The 17,279-nt window shown below is 32.1% G+C and overlaps 1 protein-coding gene across 8 annotated transcripts in view; it reads right to left on the bottom strand.

The window, feature by feature from the left end:
• The window catches only part of LOC148601937 (uncharacterized), a 34,179-nt gene extending 21,619 nt beyond the window's left edge, over positions 1 to 12,560 (bottom strand). For 2 of the 8 annotated variants that reach the window (XM_088554402.1, XM_088554403.1), the window contains exons 1-10: positions 12,006 to 12,306; positions 11,072 to 11,121; positions 10,425 to 10,478; positions 9,371 to 9,521; positions 8,620 to 8,702; positions 6,102 to 6,164; positions 5,035 to 5,097; positions 4,671 to 4,691; positions 1,352 to 1,570; positions 784 to 835 (exon numbers count right to left, since the gene is read on the bottom strand). In XM_088554402.1, coding sequence (XP_088410528.1) covers positions 784 to 835; positions 1,352 to 1,570; positions 4,671 to 4,691; positions 5,035 to 5,097; positions 6,102 to 6,164; positions 8,620 to 8,702; positions 9,371 to 9,521; positions 10,425 to 10,478; positions 11,072 to 11,121; positions 12,006 to 12,186 — 937 coding nt within the window. In that variant the 5' untranslated portion in view covers positions 12,187 to 12,306. Of the gene's footprint in view, positions 1 to 783; positions 836 to 1,351; positions 1,571 to 4,670; positions 4,692 to 5,034; positions 5,098 to 6,101; positions 6,165 to 8,619; positions 8,703 to 9,370; positions 9,522 to 10,424; positions 10,479 to 11,071; positions 11,122 to 12,005 lie in introns of all 8 variants that reach the window. The other 6 variants (XM_088554398.1, XM_088554399.1, XM_088554400.1 and 3 more) reach the window with 6 other exon arrangements.
• Between the last annotated feature and the right edge of the window lie 4,719 nt (positions 12,561 to 17,279).

Below are 17,279 nucleotides of genomic sequence, written 5' to 3'. Positions count from 1 at the left end.
TGTTTGCCTCATTGCCTAATTTTAGCATTTCAAATAAATTGAAAACAAACAATTCATGCATCTTATTTATTATTTCTTTATAAAGGGGTAATGATCCACCAGTGTATTGGTGTATTGTGACTTTATGACTTTATGAACTTATGATCTGGAAAAGGATACTGGACTGGTTTTACGATTCCAATCTGATTCCTCATTTAGCTTAACCGGAAATCATAAATGTAGTAATGATGACTAAAAATTGTATTTCTCAAATCGCAAACTGATTTATCCACTGTTTTCAGACATGATTTTAGGAGGTTTACAAACAAAGCCAAAATTGGCAAAATAGGAAGAAATATAAAGTTAAAAAAAGAATCCTAACGGTAAAATAAAGATTTGAAACAGCGGAATTCCGCTAAAAAGAGGAAAAAAATCATGCCGGTGTTCTGATCACTTAAGATTTGCTTACAGTGATAAAAACAAGTCATTACTAACAGGTCTGACTATGACTAGTCAACGTGTAATTTTTATCTTGTAATTTATAAAAAATGTTAATGAAATAACACAAACAAGACATGCCTGTGAAATCACGATACAATCAGATTGTCAGCCAAGTAATGTAATATATATCGGATTGTGACGGATAGGAATCGTAACACCCCTATTTCTTTTGTTGATGACCCATGTAAACCATCATTTTTTCCAAATATTGTTTATCCAAGAAATTAACTATGAATTGATTGGTAGATTTAAACATACTTTATTTGTTTTTAGCTTCATTATAGAGAGATATAATATACTCACTTTTTTTATCTTGTTCTTTTTCTAAATTACTTTGCTCCATTTGGGCAAAATTCTATAAAAATTGAAAATTGAAAATCAGTGCAAAAAATATTGTTTTTTTAAAAGGAAATATTGTTCCTAAAGAAAGAAACCTTTGGTAATAACTTACACAATACAGCTAGAAGTATAACAGGAAATAACTCCTAAAGGCCAAAAGGGGGGGTCAGGAGGCTCAATTAAAATTTGATGGGTGGTTGTTATTCAAGATAGTTAACATTAAAATTGTATTCATGGTGGAGCCAAATATAAAGTGCCTCCTGACCGACCTCCCCACCACTCTTTGGCCTTTTGAAATTATATTGGTGAAAAAGATCCTGACAATTGTCCTACTAAATTTTTATCCCTATCCCATGAAAGATTTTAAGTCTATTGAATTTTAAATATATAATATCTTTATAATCTTAAAAGATATCATCAGAAAAAATACATATGATGGATGCATAACATCTAACAGGAAGGACAAGTGGAAGGTCAAATTTTTAGCAAAGTTTTTTATACAAAACCTTCTAAGAATTTCTGTATATCTCACCTGCCCTGGTTTCACAGCCACACCAACTTGTCCTCCTAAACTATTCACTGCTGGTAGAATATTTCCTGCAATTTGATTGGCTGCTTTGTCAACCTGGTTGCCATGGACAACCGGCTGTTGTTGTATAGCTGCCTGCTGTTGTTGGTTATCTTGAAGGTTCTGTTGTTGGATGTTGGCTTGCTGTTGCTGAATGTTCTGTTTAAGGAAGCCAATCTTTGTCTGGAAAATATTACAGGATAGAGCGTTAAACTCTCACACCGACTAAAAGCAACATTCTGCTTCCTTTGATTATCCATTTTTAATGTAGGAGAAACTGATGTCTAGAACAAAATATATTGTATTTCAAAATATTAAGCCAGCTAAATTATTTTATGGTTTCAGGCCCTCCATTTTTCTTACTTGTCTTGTGAAAAAATCTGCAGAACCCATTTACATGTATAATGTAATAAAGATAAAATAAAACAAAAAAAGATGCTGAATAATATTGGTTCACTACTTTTTGAGCTACAGGTTACACTAAGTAGGTATGTTACCCTTTAAGTGGACAAATTGATGAACCGAATCTAGCAGCTTCTAGACTCTAGACCTGCTCTGATGACTTTGGAAAAAATCACATTTCTTTTCACTGTTCCAAGCAATGAAACTTTCTTACAAAAATTTATTAATAAAGTATAAAAGTAATTTTGTCAGGTTATTCTAATATAATGTAATTCACTTTTAAAAGTTTTTATCAAATAAAATGTTGTGAGCTTTATTTATTGGGATCACAACCTAGTAACATTTTGGCATTTCAAAACAAAATAATACATTCAAAATACACAAAACATTGTGTCAAACATGTGAGCATACTTTGTTATAACATGCAAATGAAATTCATCCCAATGAACTTTTAAAAAAAATATGGCACAACTTCCTGCTTTTATGGAAATAATATCTCCTTTTATTTCATAAGCTTGTCAATCACACAGACTTGAAATTAAAAAAGATAGCATTTTGCAGGTGTAAAATAAATTTTCTATCATATTACATACAAAAATTGCAAGTTTCAATATGCCGTACACATCATACATATTGTATTAAACTAACATCTGTCACCATATCTAAGTTCTAATAACAATAGAAAATAAGGCATTAATGGAACATTAAGTGACACCCTGCCACGTAATGGTGAAAAAGGGAAATGACAAAAAAGTTCAGAATGCCTATTCAATGCAAATTTTAAAACCAATTCAAGGATCCATTCTCATCTGGAAACTTGAAGGAAACACAACTTTTCACACTTAATGTAATGGGGTATAAAAAAAAAAACAAGATTGTTGAAACTCAAACAATGATGGAAAAAAAATGAGGTTTTGATAATATCCTATTAAAATACTACTAGTTCAACACTAAAACCATAACCTCAAGATAATGAATCTATAAAATGTCTGTTCCCTAGAAAATGAGGCAACTACACTAGACATGTAATCATCATAAATGAAATCATCCTTAAATACATAATGCTATTTGAACAACATACTTTGGATTATCAAACAGATACTTGTGTGTGAGCCATCATTTTAATAAAAAAAAAGCATTCATTTTAAGGTGAGATGTTACTAAATGATGTTGCTATAAGAGTTATTTCCTTTTGACTTTATTTTCTTGAGTTATAAATAGTAGTCTGCCCACCAGCCCAAGATTGGTTATTTTTTGGCAAGGCTGGCTAATTTTAGCAAAAATTTATATAGCCATATAGTAAATATATTGAAAAATTGTAGTTCAGGACTGGGTAGAATTAGAGTGAGTTTCCTACCATGGTACAAATGCATGGTAAGAAATGAACTAGAAAACCCAATGTAATTTGGCCAGTAAAAAAGATATGTTTGTGGTACTAGGAAAGTCTTACAGGTAAGTCACCAGTAACAAAGAATAAGATGTCTGAGACAATGTTGCAAGCTGTCAACAAGTAAGACTTTGAACTCGTTATTTTTAAGTAAGATATTGATATTTGTGTGTTTTTTTTCTGAAAAAAAAGATGCCACAAGAGGTATACTTATGCATCAATCAATTTGTATTTTCTCATTTTATTTCAATTTTAGTTTTAATAGTTTTGAGTATTGGAAAATAAATTTTGAAAAATATACTGAAAAACATAAAATTTTCAAATGTTTTATATTTTTTTACTACATGTATCAGTCTTTGTTTAATAACCCCTAAAATTGACATTTTTAATGCTAATATCTCTTAAATGGTCTATAAGCCCTATTTAAAAGTTGAAATGATGATGTAAGCAGATGAGATGACTGCATATGCCCAATCTTACATTTATAAAAATATAAGAAATAGCCATTTAGTAAAGTCTTACCTTAAGACAAAAGTAAGAAAGACAACCAAATGAGCAATATATGATTAACATGATAATTAACATGAGACTCATATATACATGTATGCTAATATTGTAATTTCGGCTTACTGATTAATGAATATTTGTAATTGTGAAAACCATGTGATTATTATGTGACAATCACATGATTATCATATGTAAACTAAAACATATGTTAACAATATCATATCTGATTCATACAAGTATGATAATCATATATTGCTCTACATACGCTTCTCATGTGTGGTACTTTTTGCTGTGTACAGTTAGAAAAAACCATTATATATACTGATAATACATTTGATCTTTTACTACATTGTATTTTACTGTATTTTCTTCTCCTGAAAAAGTGGTTGAGACAGCACCTTTTAAACTTCATGCAGCCAACTACACATTCTTAACTAAAATTGTAAAATGCAGAGGAGATTTTCAACAAAAACAAAACAGGTGTTAAATGGACAGAAATCAAAAGTCTGTGTATCTTGTACAAACATCTAACCAACATATACAGGTAGACTCTAATTTGCATAACTTATGTAAAATCAGAAATGTAACATGTAAGAAATTTCAGGTAAATACTTACATGTAGAATTAATTTTGTAGATGTCTCAAGGCACTGAGTGGCTGTCTCATGGACATGTTTTTATTATTGCAAAACTGTAAATGCATTGATACTACAGTAATTTTAGTCTGACACATTATCAAATTCATGGTGCCATTAAAGCAGGAATTTCTGAATGTCCTATACATTTGAAACCCATTTTGGTCCAAAATAACAAAAATGTAGCATTTAAAGCACATATTAATTTTGATTTTTCAGTAAATTTATACATTCTAATGTTGTAAACAAATGTCAATAGTTTCAAAGTCTACAAGTACAGTGACCCCTATAGGGTCTGTTTTCAATAATAGACCTCTTGATTACTGTCTCACAGGGGTTTGGTTAAAATATACCTTATTATTGACCTTTGAACCCTATAAGTGTAAAGACATATTTAAACAGTCTTAAACAATTCCCAGATATGTTTGAATGAAAAAGGCATCAGGATTTGAATTTAGAAAAAAATAAATGCAAGTTTTTCATGAAGGTCTGATGATTTAAAACGTCAGTTGTGGGTCCTTTTGAGTTTTCATCTTGTCCTTTCAAGAGTAAATGTAGAGTATGGTAGGTCTGAGATCTAGATAAATAAAATTTGAATGATCCTGTATGAAAATTTGAGAGCTCCAGAATTCAGACCAGTGCAATTTGAACATGTACATGCTACTTATAACAGCAGTGTATCTAAATACATTGTATTGAGTAGCTATCATCTTATACCTCCAATGCTTTGTTCTGTTCTTGTAGGGAATTCATTGACATCTCATAGCTGTTAACTCGGTTCTGAAGGAGAAAAAAAAATTACTGAAAAGATTTTTTTAGACATTGGAAAAGGTGAAGATTGGTAAGCTTTGTTTATTAATCTTTTAATGACATAAACAAATTCTGATAATAAAATGTTCTTCATTTGGTTAAAATATATGTACCTGTTGGATATTGCACTATCAATTTTAGAACTTAATCATAAAATCTACAATTTATGAAGCTGCTTTGTTAATTCAAATAACTTCTAGCTCTGAGGAAGCAATGATATTCATTAGATTGCCAATAACCGGGTTATCCAATCCTAATTTATGTATTTATAAATGTTGGTCACTAAAGTTGAATAAAACATGAAACAATGTTGTGGTCTTGATTTCTTTATATCATTTGAATATGTACAGCGTTATAGTTGGTGGATCAATGACAGAAAATATATGTTTTAAGAATACACATGATTTACTCTGTCATTCCATATAAGTCATACAAAACAGAAACTTGATATCAGAAAGCAATAAAAATCCCTTGAAACATATGACCCATCAATACTTGAAGAATTGCAATGAAACTCTAAAGAAAAGATGGTTGGACAGAATGATGGACTGATAAAGAGATTCAAAAAAAATCTACACATTGAGTGAGGGTACACACAGTGGGGGTATAAAATACTTTTGGCAAAGTGAAAATCTGTGAATGTTTCCCTTGTAAGGTAATAGCTGAATCACACCAAATGACAGGAATGTCACACTTTTTGTGATGACAAAAATATCAAAACTCTGAAATATTGAAAGACAATATGAAAAAATTGACAGCTCTCTATCATGAAGGAAAAAATGGATATATATATATATATATATATATATATATATATATATATATATATATATATATATATATATATATATATATATATATATATATATATATATATATATATATATATATATATATATATATATATATATATATACCATAACCAGCAAATAAAAGACATGCAAAAAACCAAGTCACCAAAATAAAATTAAAACCTTTAATTTTCCCACTTGTGTCTCTAGAGATATACGTTCTGTGTTTTCCAGTTTCCATTTTCTCTATCAATAACCAAGCATATCTCAAATAAAATGAAATTTCATTTGTTCAATATCCAAATCACATTATTTTTAGAATTTTAAAGTAAGAATTTATAGTAAATGTGATTTCAGGGCTTAGCTCAACAGTAATTTTCTAAGAAAACTTTTTTTCAACAAGCATTCTGACAGTATTGCTTGTGATGCAATACAGCGTCCCCTTTCGGCCTTTGAACTCATTGCCTTTATGAGATTTTTTTTATATATGTGAACTAACAATGGATGGTGTTATTTTTTAACAATCAAGAGAAAATAACTCTTGAACAGCAAAAGCAAATTCCATCAAAATCAAACCTGAGCTTCATTTTACAGTAGATAATAATATTTTTGCATTACAGAAAGCTGCATAAAGACATTCTCTTTCTATCACCTGGAAAGTTGAAAAAAACTTCTGTTATTATGAATTAAAGGGCAAATAACTCTAGAATGACAGCAGCAATTTGCATCAAAATGATGAAACATAAAATTTTATGTAATTTTCTATGTCAAAGGGCCATAAGTTCCATATAAACCATTTTGCCGCAATAATATTTAACAAATATGAAATCAATTGGATGAGGCATTACAAAGAAAAGTCTGGAAAACATAAAATTTTATGAAATTTTCTATGTCCAAGGGACACAACTTCTGTAAAAATCATTCAACCGTAACATTATTCGAACTTAACTTGTAACTTGTCATGATAAGACTATATACCACATATGAACTCAATTGGACGAGGCATTACAAAAAGAAGTCTGGAAAAGCAAGTGTGACTGAGACTGACTGACAGACGGATGGATGGAGTGCAAACCTAAGTCTCCTTTGGCATTTGCCGAAAGGGGACAATAAAACAAGAATAGGTATGGTGAATACCTAACATTACTACTGGGATTATCCAGGAATAGTCTGGGTTTTATATTAATTTTTGAATATCCTAATATTAAGGACATAGACCTAGGGTAAAGGACATAACTCTTGAAATCAGTGATATGTTTGTTTCATATTTAATTTCAGCAAAGCCCATCAAGCTTTCATTTGAAACAGTATATTTTTATATACTGTTTATAAAATATTTATGTTGTTGAGCTAAAAATTGTCAAAAAGAGAAACAAAATTGAAACAATTGCCTTTTTAAACTATAATCGCAAAGACATTCAGCAGGCTCCTGGAATATTGCTTTTACAATGTATCAGCCATTCTCATTCTGAGGCAACACATATTTTTAATGAGTGAGTTTACAAAAAGACAAATATCCTTTCTAAACATGGCCATGGTTAATACAGCAATGAAAGTAAGTGAATATGTGAAATGCAATACCGCTATGTTCTACAAGCTATGTGTATATTGTACATTGAATGTTACATATAATACATGTACCACAATAACAAGTCTACATAATAGGACAAAACTAAAGATCGATAGAGATAAAAGTATCAGTCTGTATTTAAGAGTGAAGATTACATATTCATGTAAAAAATTAACTTTTATTTCTAATGCACAAAGAGTTACAGACAACATAAAAAGTCTCAATCTACATCATACGTTGCACTGTATGAGACAAAAGTCAATACATAGAATATACATGAAAGTTATCTTTCTTGATTAAGTTCATTTGAAGGAGATGAATGTATGGTTTTCACCAAAATACAGACTTATATACAGAATTGACCTCAGTTTACATTTAACTATGGTACATTTGACCGAAACTATACTATTTGTTCTGTAGGTTATCTGTACTTCGTATCACTTCTACCTCTGAATTTATATGGATTGGTACTAAATGGGGTACCTAACATCTTCTGTAAAAATTATTTTGCTCGTTTAAATTTAATGAAATTTTATTCAGTGTTTTACTTTGATTAAAGAAGCCAAATAAATAAATTTCAAGAAATTTTATTTAACCACATATTGTAATAAATTAATTTGAGATAAATACTGTAATCTGACTGGTTAAAATAATTTTGTAATATTTCAATGGATAAAATTTAGAGCTACTTTTCTCATGTTTAAAGATAAAAATATGTTTTAAAATTAGTTTTTAAGAATTGGCTATGATAAAAATTTTGTCAATTGAAAAATAACTTCGTGCAATAAACAATATGCACATAGAAAATTTATGTTATTTTTCAATAGACAAAATTTTTATCATAGCCAATTCTTAATGGGAATAATTTTAATGAACATATAGTAGCTTCATCACAAAAACTTTTGATCACCGTCTTGTACTCTCATCAGTGATAGATTCTTAATTTCTTGTATTATGAAATAACTACAGATGACTTCCGGTTAACTGGTATGGACAAATTTCATTGTATTTCTGGAGCCCAAACAATACATTTTTGGTTGATATTTCAAATGACCAAATTCATCTAAACTGTGGAGTTCAAGTACATGTTCACTGCAGACACTAATACATGTACCTGTGGGTTTAACTAACCTGACTTGCTTGTAACTCTGACTTTAATTTTGTCATCTCTTCATTTAAGGTGTCTTGGTCCCTTTTGGTATTGGCTACTTGATCTATAAATAGAACAAGCATTACCGATAGATTGTAAGTTTTCAATAACTATTTATCATGTTATGGAAAATTCTCAAAAAGAAATATTGTTCAATAAAGGATCAAGCAAATGTTGTGTAATTACATACAACACAAGAATACGAGCTGTATAGTTTGAAACTTTCCCACATCGTTCTTTAAAAAAATTGGGACCCTTAATTTAGGCCCCTTGTGTAAATCTCTTGATACACCTGTAAACATTTATTTAGAAATTTATTTTATCAACCAAGACTTGATTGACAAAAATTTCTTCTTCAGGAGTTCAAATCAGCACTGGTCCAAGGTCAGAGACCCTCAATTTCTGATTCAGGACCACTGACATTTCATTTATCTAAGTTTTACAATTACTCTATTGAGGACTTTTCATTTTCTTCATTGGGACCTTTCATAATGGATGAAAACAGTCCGAGAACTTTCACTCTTGAAAATAAAATTGAACCGCTGACTTTACATCATAATCAACCATAAAAGTAATGCTTCCCAAAATCATTTTCTTAGGCAAGATTTCAAACCTGATGAAAGCTAAAATGTATCAAAATTTTCATGAACCCCAAAAAAGGTGAAACAAAAACAACCCAGGCCATAATAATCAATTCTCTAACATTTGGTTGTTTTTCCTTAGGTTTCATACCTTTCAAACTGGCTATTTCTAAATCTTTTTCTTGTTTGAGCTGCATATATTCTTGGTTTTGTTGAGCATCATGAAGTTTATGGTCCTCTTTATCTTTATTAAAATCTTCACGTAACCTTGTAAACTCAGATTGCAAATCTTCATTTTGACTCTGAAAAAGTAAAAACAAGAAAAACTTCTTTACACTTAGAATTCATATTTTTTCCATTAAAAAACTAACGAAGAAATTTGATAGTAGGGAGTAAGCATTGTCCGTAAGTGAGCATACAATTTCTTTTCAACCAATATTTGGTTTCACTGTAAATGGCAAAGATTTGAAATAAAATTATCATTAAAACATATAAATAAATAAATAAATCATGAAACTCCATTTTATCATTGTTTACCACAGGCTGGCCATTTATGATGCATTGTTTTACCCTGAGTGGTAGTAAGCAGTTACATTTGTAAATTACAACATAAATAGCATAGGTACAGGTATCCTGATTCTTTTAGAACAATGCAAGATCTTTAATGTTCAGAAATTGATATAAGAACACAATGTACATGTATATGGTCCACTTGAAAAAAGTTTTGACAGATTTTATCATCAAGTCAACTTCATAACAACACTCTAAAAATTGAAAAAATCCTCTGAAATATCATGATATTAAGATTAGATGAAGCAGAATTTGACACATGAAGTAAAAGTTCTTACCTAGAACATACTAATTGCATGGAGACAGGTAAATCCTTCATCAACTCATGTCTTGAATGATCAAACTAGTGCTTGGGTTGAAGTCCAGGACCCCCGATCTTCATAACAAAAACCTTTAAAATTTTATTTACCTGGGTCCTGGACCTTAGTCCTTTTTTTACTGAGATATAATCGAAGATTTCCTTGAGTGGATAACTGATTCATAAGTTGGAAAAGTCACAGTCATCCACTCTGTAAAATCCCTACAGACCATGTACAAAATTGGACAAAAATTGAGTAGAAGGTGACTTGAACAGTAGGGGAGTTTAATCTAAATTTTTTATTATGTTTAGTACATGTACACATATACTGACTTACCTGTAGCATTTTGTACTGCTGATTGGCAGAGTTCAGTCTGTTTTGGTATTCTCTCTACAAAAGTAAATTAAATTATTTATATAGTTGAAATGTAAACATTTTTTTAAGGTACAATGTATTTTGATTAATTTTAATACAATATACATGTACATTTTCATTGTTTTGGCACTGATGAATTGATTGGACATTGTTTTAAATCTCATGAATATTTTTTTCAGACTTGCTGTCAAGCTCACAATCACTAAGACAACATACTAAAATGAATCTACCAAGTTTCCTTAACAAAAAATATAGTTGCTTGTACATTCACACAGCTAATTCATACTTTAAGCTTTAAGAATGACCAAACTCAAGTCCTTTATCACAGGTAAAACTATCAGTTGTTATTCACCACTCATCCTAGTTCAGGATTCAGTGTTGAGAGCTTAGAAAATAGATTTAGACACAAAATCCAAAAAACGGTTCACTTTAAAAGTTAACCACAAAATAAACTACATAAAATAGTTTTTATAAAGTCAAGTGTTTAAATATCATAAACATCTGAAACAGAAGCATTTATGATTCTCTGAAGAAAAATTTGGTAAGTTATGAAAAAACTAGACTGTTATTATGAAATGACAACCAGAAATTTGAACTTGGATACCAACCCTTTCATTATCGCATCGGTTCTGTAAATTTTCTTTTTCTGATCTCAAATCTACAATGAAAAAAATGGAATAGAAGAATATCATTGCTATAAAAAAATAATTAAATTGTAAACCACCTTTAATGGTTTTAATACATGTACATTGTACATTCTTATCTATTTTTTTAAATACATTGTACGGAAGAAAAAACTTCACAAATGCAGTCTTCAGAAATAATTTGTTTTTATTGACAGACTTGCAAAATTAAACAAATCAACACATACATGTACAAATTTATTTAGAAAACTCTCTTAGACCATTTAAACAAGCCCCTGTATTTCATAAGCATGATCAAATTTGAGGCTGTTTCACAGACTAAGTTTTTTGTATATGTACAAAATATGTACATGAATGTGTTGCAGGACAAATACATGCTGAAGGAAAAACAGAAGTTAACATTTCAATAATATTATCATGATCATATCAAATATATCAGAGTTAGAAATAGTAGCCTGCCCACAAGCCTGTGACTGGCTATTTTTTTTTTGGCAGGACTGGCCAGTTTTAGCAAAAAATTATATACCCATACAGTAAATATAATGAAAAGTTGTATTCAGAACTGGCTAGAATTTGAGTAAATTTCGTACCCTGAATATGTATTGAAGTTAACTAATTTCAAACAATTTGAATGAAATTAAATAACAAAATAGCGAAGATTTTATCCTGAAACAGTTAATTGATTGTTTGTCAACCAGTTAAACACTTAATTAGATGCGAATTAGTGAATGTGACACCTCTAGTAAGTTTGATGAACTCTCCATTATTGGGAACAGAGTACAATACATATATACATATACATGTTTCATGTGTATAATTCAGGAAGTGTGAACCAGTCAAAATACATAACATGTACACATACATGTAGATTACTTCGACAAAAGCATTAAAAAATTACCAGCTAGCTGAGCAGACAATGCTTCTTGTTCTCTTCGATATCTATTTGCAACACGCTCAGTGTCCTTAAGTTTACCACTAGTTTCATTGAAAATGTACAAAAAATAGACTATGCCCAGCACAAAAAATGCAGCTGCAACTATTTTTGCAATTGGTGCATTACGCCGTGTCATGTCTGTCATTTGAATGATGCAAAAGCATTAAATTCACGGAAAATTTCTCCTAAATTGATTTGAACTGTCGTCTTTAGATAGATAACATGGCGACGTGTCAATATTCTTTTTCTTCGGTGTCAAATATTTTGTTAAATTAAAATTCCATTTACCACACTAATAAACACGGAAGAGATTTTGATGCAAAATCTAACTTAAAACCGAAAATAAATTACAAAAACAACGCACTATAATGTTCAAAATGAAATCTTGTTAGCTGTCATTCTATGATAGACCCAGGCAGAAGCCAATACATCAAGGCATACAGAAGTGAACGTCTAATACTGGTCTATCTGTTTCATTGTTAACAATATGATGCGATGTTGTGTCGCCATATTGGTCACAGTTTTTCCAGAATCTATTGATGCGTTAAATCGGACCATTCACCGACAAAACAAATAAAAGTTCAAATGGAAAAACAGTTTTTAATCTTTATAATTCTTATACCTAACTATCCGAAATATATTCATAGTTTTTTAGGTAGGCAATTATTCAGTGAAATTGACACCCGAGATTGACAATGCAAATGGGGGCATTCAACCGATACCGTGACGTGGTTGGTCATTTCAATATTCAAAGTATTCACGGGCTACTGATTACTGTATTGTTGTTTTAAATACACAATACCGAAAATGAATGGAATAAAGCAAATACTACCGTTTAAGCATCTAAACGGCCCTATCATTTGTCAAAGCGATGGTTGACGTGTTGTTTACGATATGTACTTGGAATTTACAGTTGTAAAAGCTGTCATCGCCGAGGTCGTAGAAGGTCAACAACCAATAATAATGCGCGAAAAAGGCATACTATGCTTATTAGATCGGAATTATATTAAAATAATATGTGCCAACTAAATATATGTATGTAACATAGTGTAATATTTCTGTTTTATTTTTTTTGAAGATTTTATTCGGGTGTCTGCGTGCAATTTCATGGATATTTACAAATAGCTTTGCTGTCTAGCTTTGAGCATCATCAACCCGAATGCATTTCTTTGATTTTCCCATTATCTCCAATTAAATGAGTATAACACTGTTTTCTCATATCCTTATATTGACATCAGAAATGATGGAGATCTGAAACAATACAAAAGCGAATTAACAATAACCATGCGGACATTCCTCTATCCCCCTTAAGTCATTGAATGTCTATTCTAGATGTACGATGATTGATATAAAGTAATTAGAAATCGATTATTAGTTTTAAGCTATAAAGATCGTTCCTAGATCCGATGATTATGAGGAAAGCACACAATTTAAAGTCCACCACAACTGAAAATTTTGCTTTGCAGTTCGATTTTAATGTTCATAGTCTTTCAACCACGATAGTTCTTTCCTTTGACGGAGAGAAGTCCAGTATTTAGGTGTACAATCTTTTTTGAAAAAAAAACAACGATGTATAATGTTTTTAAGTCGGAATTTTAACTGCATATGGGGAATAGAAGTATACAGTGTTGAAAAATCATAGGTTTTAATGCTATTATATTCAGATAAAAGTCTAAGATCGGATTGAAATCCCCCCTTCTCTTCGCACAAATGTGTTGACTGCACAGCATTCAGCGCATCAAGGTACATCGTCAATGATGTCTAGGGCAGAATCGTCAGTCTTTTGGCCAGGAATTACACCGGACATTACAAATTTGAGAAATTCTTGCAGCCAATGTAACAGAATGGCTCCGTCACAGCCAAGTGCCACCCCCCAACATCGCCAATATATCCAGTATATCCTTTCCAGTGCGTCTGTGATGATTATTTTCATTATTTGTAAAGATTCCTCATACTTTGTAAGAAATAATTCCAAATCATCCTCCAAATATACAGAGGAAGATGTTTACAAAATGCTGGAATTTTTAGTCGACAACATATTTGTCCAGTGTTATGGACGTGTTTTTCAACAAACGGTTGGGATTCCATTGGGAACAAATTATGCTCCTTTACTTGCTGACCTATTCCTTCACTCTTGTGAGACTGACTTTATAGCTGATCTGATCCGAAAGAAAGAATATAGTTTGGCTAGATCCTTTAATCTCAGTTTCCGCTATATAGATGACATATTATCTTTAAACAATCCTAATTTCGTGGATTTGATACATCGCATCTACCCAAAAGAACTTGCGATAAAGGATACTACAAAATCTGTGAAGTCAGCCTCATATCTTGAACTACACTTAGAAATCGATGGTAAAGGAAAACTATTGACCAAACTTTACAACAAACGTGATAACTTTTCATTCAGAATTGTCAACTTTCCTTTCATCTGTGGCAACATCCCTTCAGCACCTGCGTATTGTGTGTTCATATCACAACTCATACGTTATGCCAGAGCTTGCCGAAACTACGCAGACTTTTTGTATCGCGCTAGAAATCTAACAAATAGGCTTCTGGAACAGGGTTATGTTGCTACAAGATTAAAGTCATCGCTACAAACGTTTTATGGTCGTCATCATGAACTCGTGGATCGTTAAGGTGTATCAACCTGCACCATGAAAACTGATTTATTCAACGAGTCATAGTTTTCCTTTCCTCGTTTGTCTACCCCGGACTTGACTTTTTATGAGCAACTCGGCGGGTGTTTCTAGAACAAACAGAGGACGCTTACCCTACCGGTGCACCTTGTCCATGTTTCCAGTTTTTAGTGGAGTCCGAGTTGTTCATTTGATTTTGTTACTTTGTATGTATGATTTTAGTTACTTTATGTTCGTTGTTGTGTATGTTTGTTTTCCATGTCTGATCTTTATCCCTGGATTACATTCTTTTGATTACCGCTATAACCTTGGTTCCCTTGATTACTCTCCCGCAATCTCTTCTTTGGAGAGTGTGGTAGCAGTATAAGTCTTAACACTGCTATTATTTTCTACCTCTGATAATAAGCATTGGATGTAAAACGTTTTGCAGACAAAAACAATGTTGTTTTGGGCTTTGTCTGCTGTTACGACAACATGCTTTTCATGTATAGTAGATGATGGTTTTGCTACATCGGGGTCTTTGAAAACTGATATAGCCTTGGCACTCATTGACCTACTTAAATCTTTCATTCGTTTCAAAATTGAAGACCTCACGGCCTTTAACCACTCTGACAGAGAATCAATGTCTTCTTGTTCTCGTTTTATCAATTTTCTTGCATAGTCCTCGACGGCATTCATAAGAATTTTAAAGTTATAATTCCAATTTATGGAGCATGGTTCACGGTACTTGGGACCTTTAGAAAGAATATTACGCAGAGATTAGTGTTCGATGATGATTAAATCTCCCGTAATGACGTGACCAGAAGGACCATATTTGAATGGAGAGTTTTTGCAAGAACAGCAGGTGGTTTAGCCTTGAAGTCCCTAATCTCGAGGTTTTTATAATTGAAAATTTTGGATGCAATGGGTGAAGTATAGGCATATGAAATAATTGGTATGGATTTGTCTTAGAAATATGGGGGAATTTTGTTGGTAACGTTTTTGTGATGGAGGATGTTAGCCAAATTAATTGCATCTATACCTTTGTTGACAAACGGTGGTGGAAGAAATGATCGTTTTTCTTCATTTTGACTTTTCACACAAACTGGTTTAAAGAGTCTGCGAAAACCAATATCCAAAATAATGGCAACAAGTCTGTATACTGATGAGGTGGGGTCAGAAACAGGAGTGTCAAGACTTGTTTTTTAAAGGGAGTGTAGTAAAGTGAGAGGTATAGAATAAAGTTTGGTTCTAATGTGATGAAGTCCAAGAGCTTTTTGTATGAAAGGAAGGAGTCTCTCTACCAAGGACGATGATTGTGATTGACCGTTTATGTACTGGATTCCCAAACTCCACAAAAATCCATACAAACAACGTTTCATAGCTGGATCTGCAAAATGTACCACCAAACCTCTTTCAAAACTTTTAACATCTATACTCACAACTTCCCTAAATTGATAATATTCACGCAAAGATCGTGACGGAACTCTGGCATTCCATTTTCGACTATTTCTACTAGTTTCACCATATTTTGGTCACCGTTAGTGGCAACACGCAACAAATCCCATGTGACGAACTGCAAACCGAGCTTCATTACAATTGGTGATGCGGCAGAAAGTTGAATTGTAATGTCTGAGTCGTTTGCAGAAAGATCATTGATCATAATTGAGGAAGTTGTGACGTATATCCTGTGGAGATATGTATTCAGAAAGTCCATTGTCTTCGCTGATGAATGCTATATCGTCAATCAGTTTCATTTGCTATGAATCACCGCTAGGTTTTCGTGAAACGGAGTCGGCGGCACGATGCTTGGCCCATGGAATATGCATCATCTTGAACTTGTAACAAAGTGTCCTTTCTTTGAGATTTCGTAGCCGAGCATTAGAAGACTGATCTACAGACCGGTCACAAAATATTTTCAGTAATGGTTTGTGATCTACGGCAATGATGAGTTCTTCACAACCCATGACAAAATATCTGGCTTTGTCTAGGGCGTCAACAACGGTTAACGCTTCGCCCTCCACATGAGCATAACGTGATTCTGCACCATGAGTAAATCGACTTCAAACTAGTGTTATTTTACCACCCTCATGACAACAGAAAGGCACTAATTCTGTACATGTACAATGTTTTTGGAAAAGCCAGAATCCTATTCCCGATTTCGACCAGTCAGTCGCTAGACATTTTGGTTTCGACTTGTCGAATATGCATACTCCTTGTTCTATCTCACTGACGATATCTTCTAACTGGATATCCCAATGGAACGGAGTGCCTGGTTTGATTAACAGTCGAAAGGGTTGCAGACGGTCTGCCATGCTGAAGGCATATGAAACTTGATTGACAAGTTCGTACCACGATCTAACGTCCGTAATGTTCTTCGGAGTTGGAAAATCCAATATTGCTTGCAGATATTTTTTGCACGGACGCACATTATCATTCGTAATATCAAATTCTGCGAATTCAACACTGTCCTGAGAGAATGTAAATTTATCTGGATTCAATGTAATTCCATGTTTTCCACAAAGTTCTAACCAGCTACAAGTTTGAAAGAAGCTCTCCTCGATACTGTCTGCCCAAAGGAGTATCATCAATACATTTAGTTTTATAAGGTACATCAGAG

This window comes from Perna viridis, chromosome 12, assembly GCF_037379345.1.
Source record: "Perna viridis isolate PV_CMFRI_1.1 ecotype Kerala chromosome 12, ASM3737934v1, whole genome shotgun sequence".
NCBI lineage: Eukaryota > Metazoa > Mollusca > Bivalvia > Mytilida > Mytilidae > Perna > Perna viridis.
The sequence above is the reverse complement of the archived record's forward strand: the minus strand, read 5'-3'. Positions and strand labels throughout refer to the sequence as shown.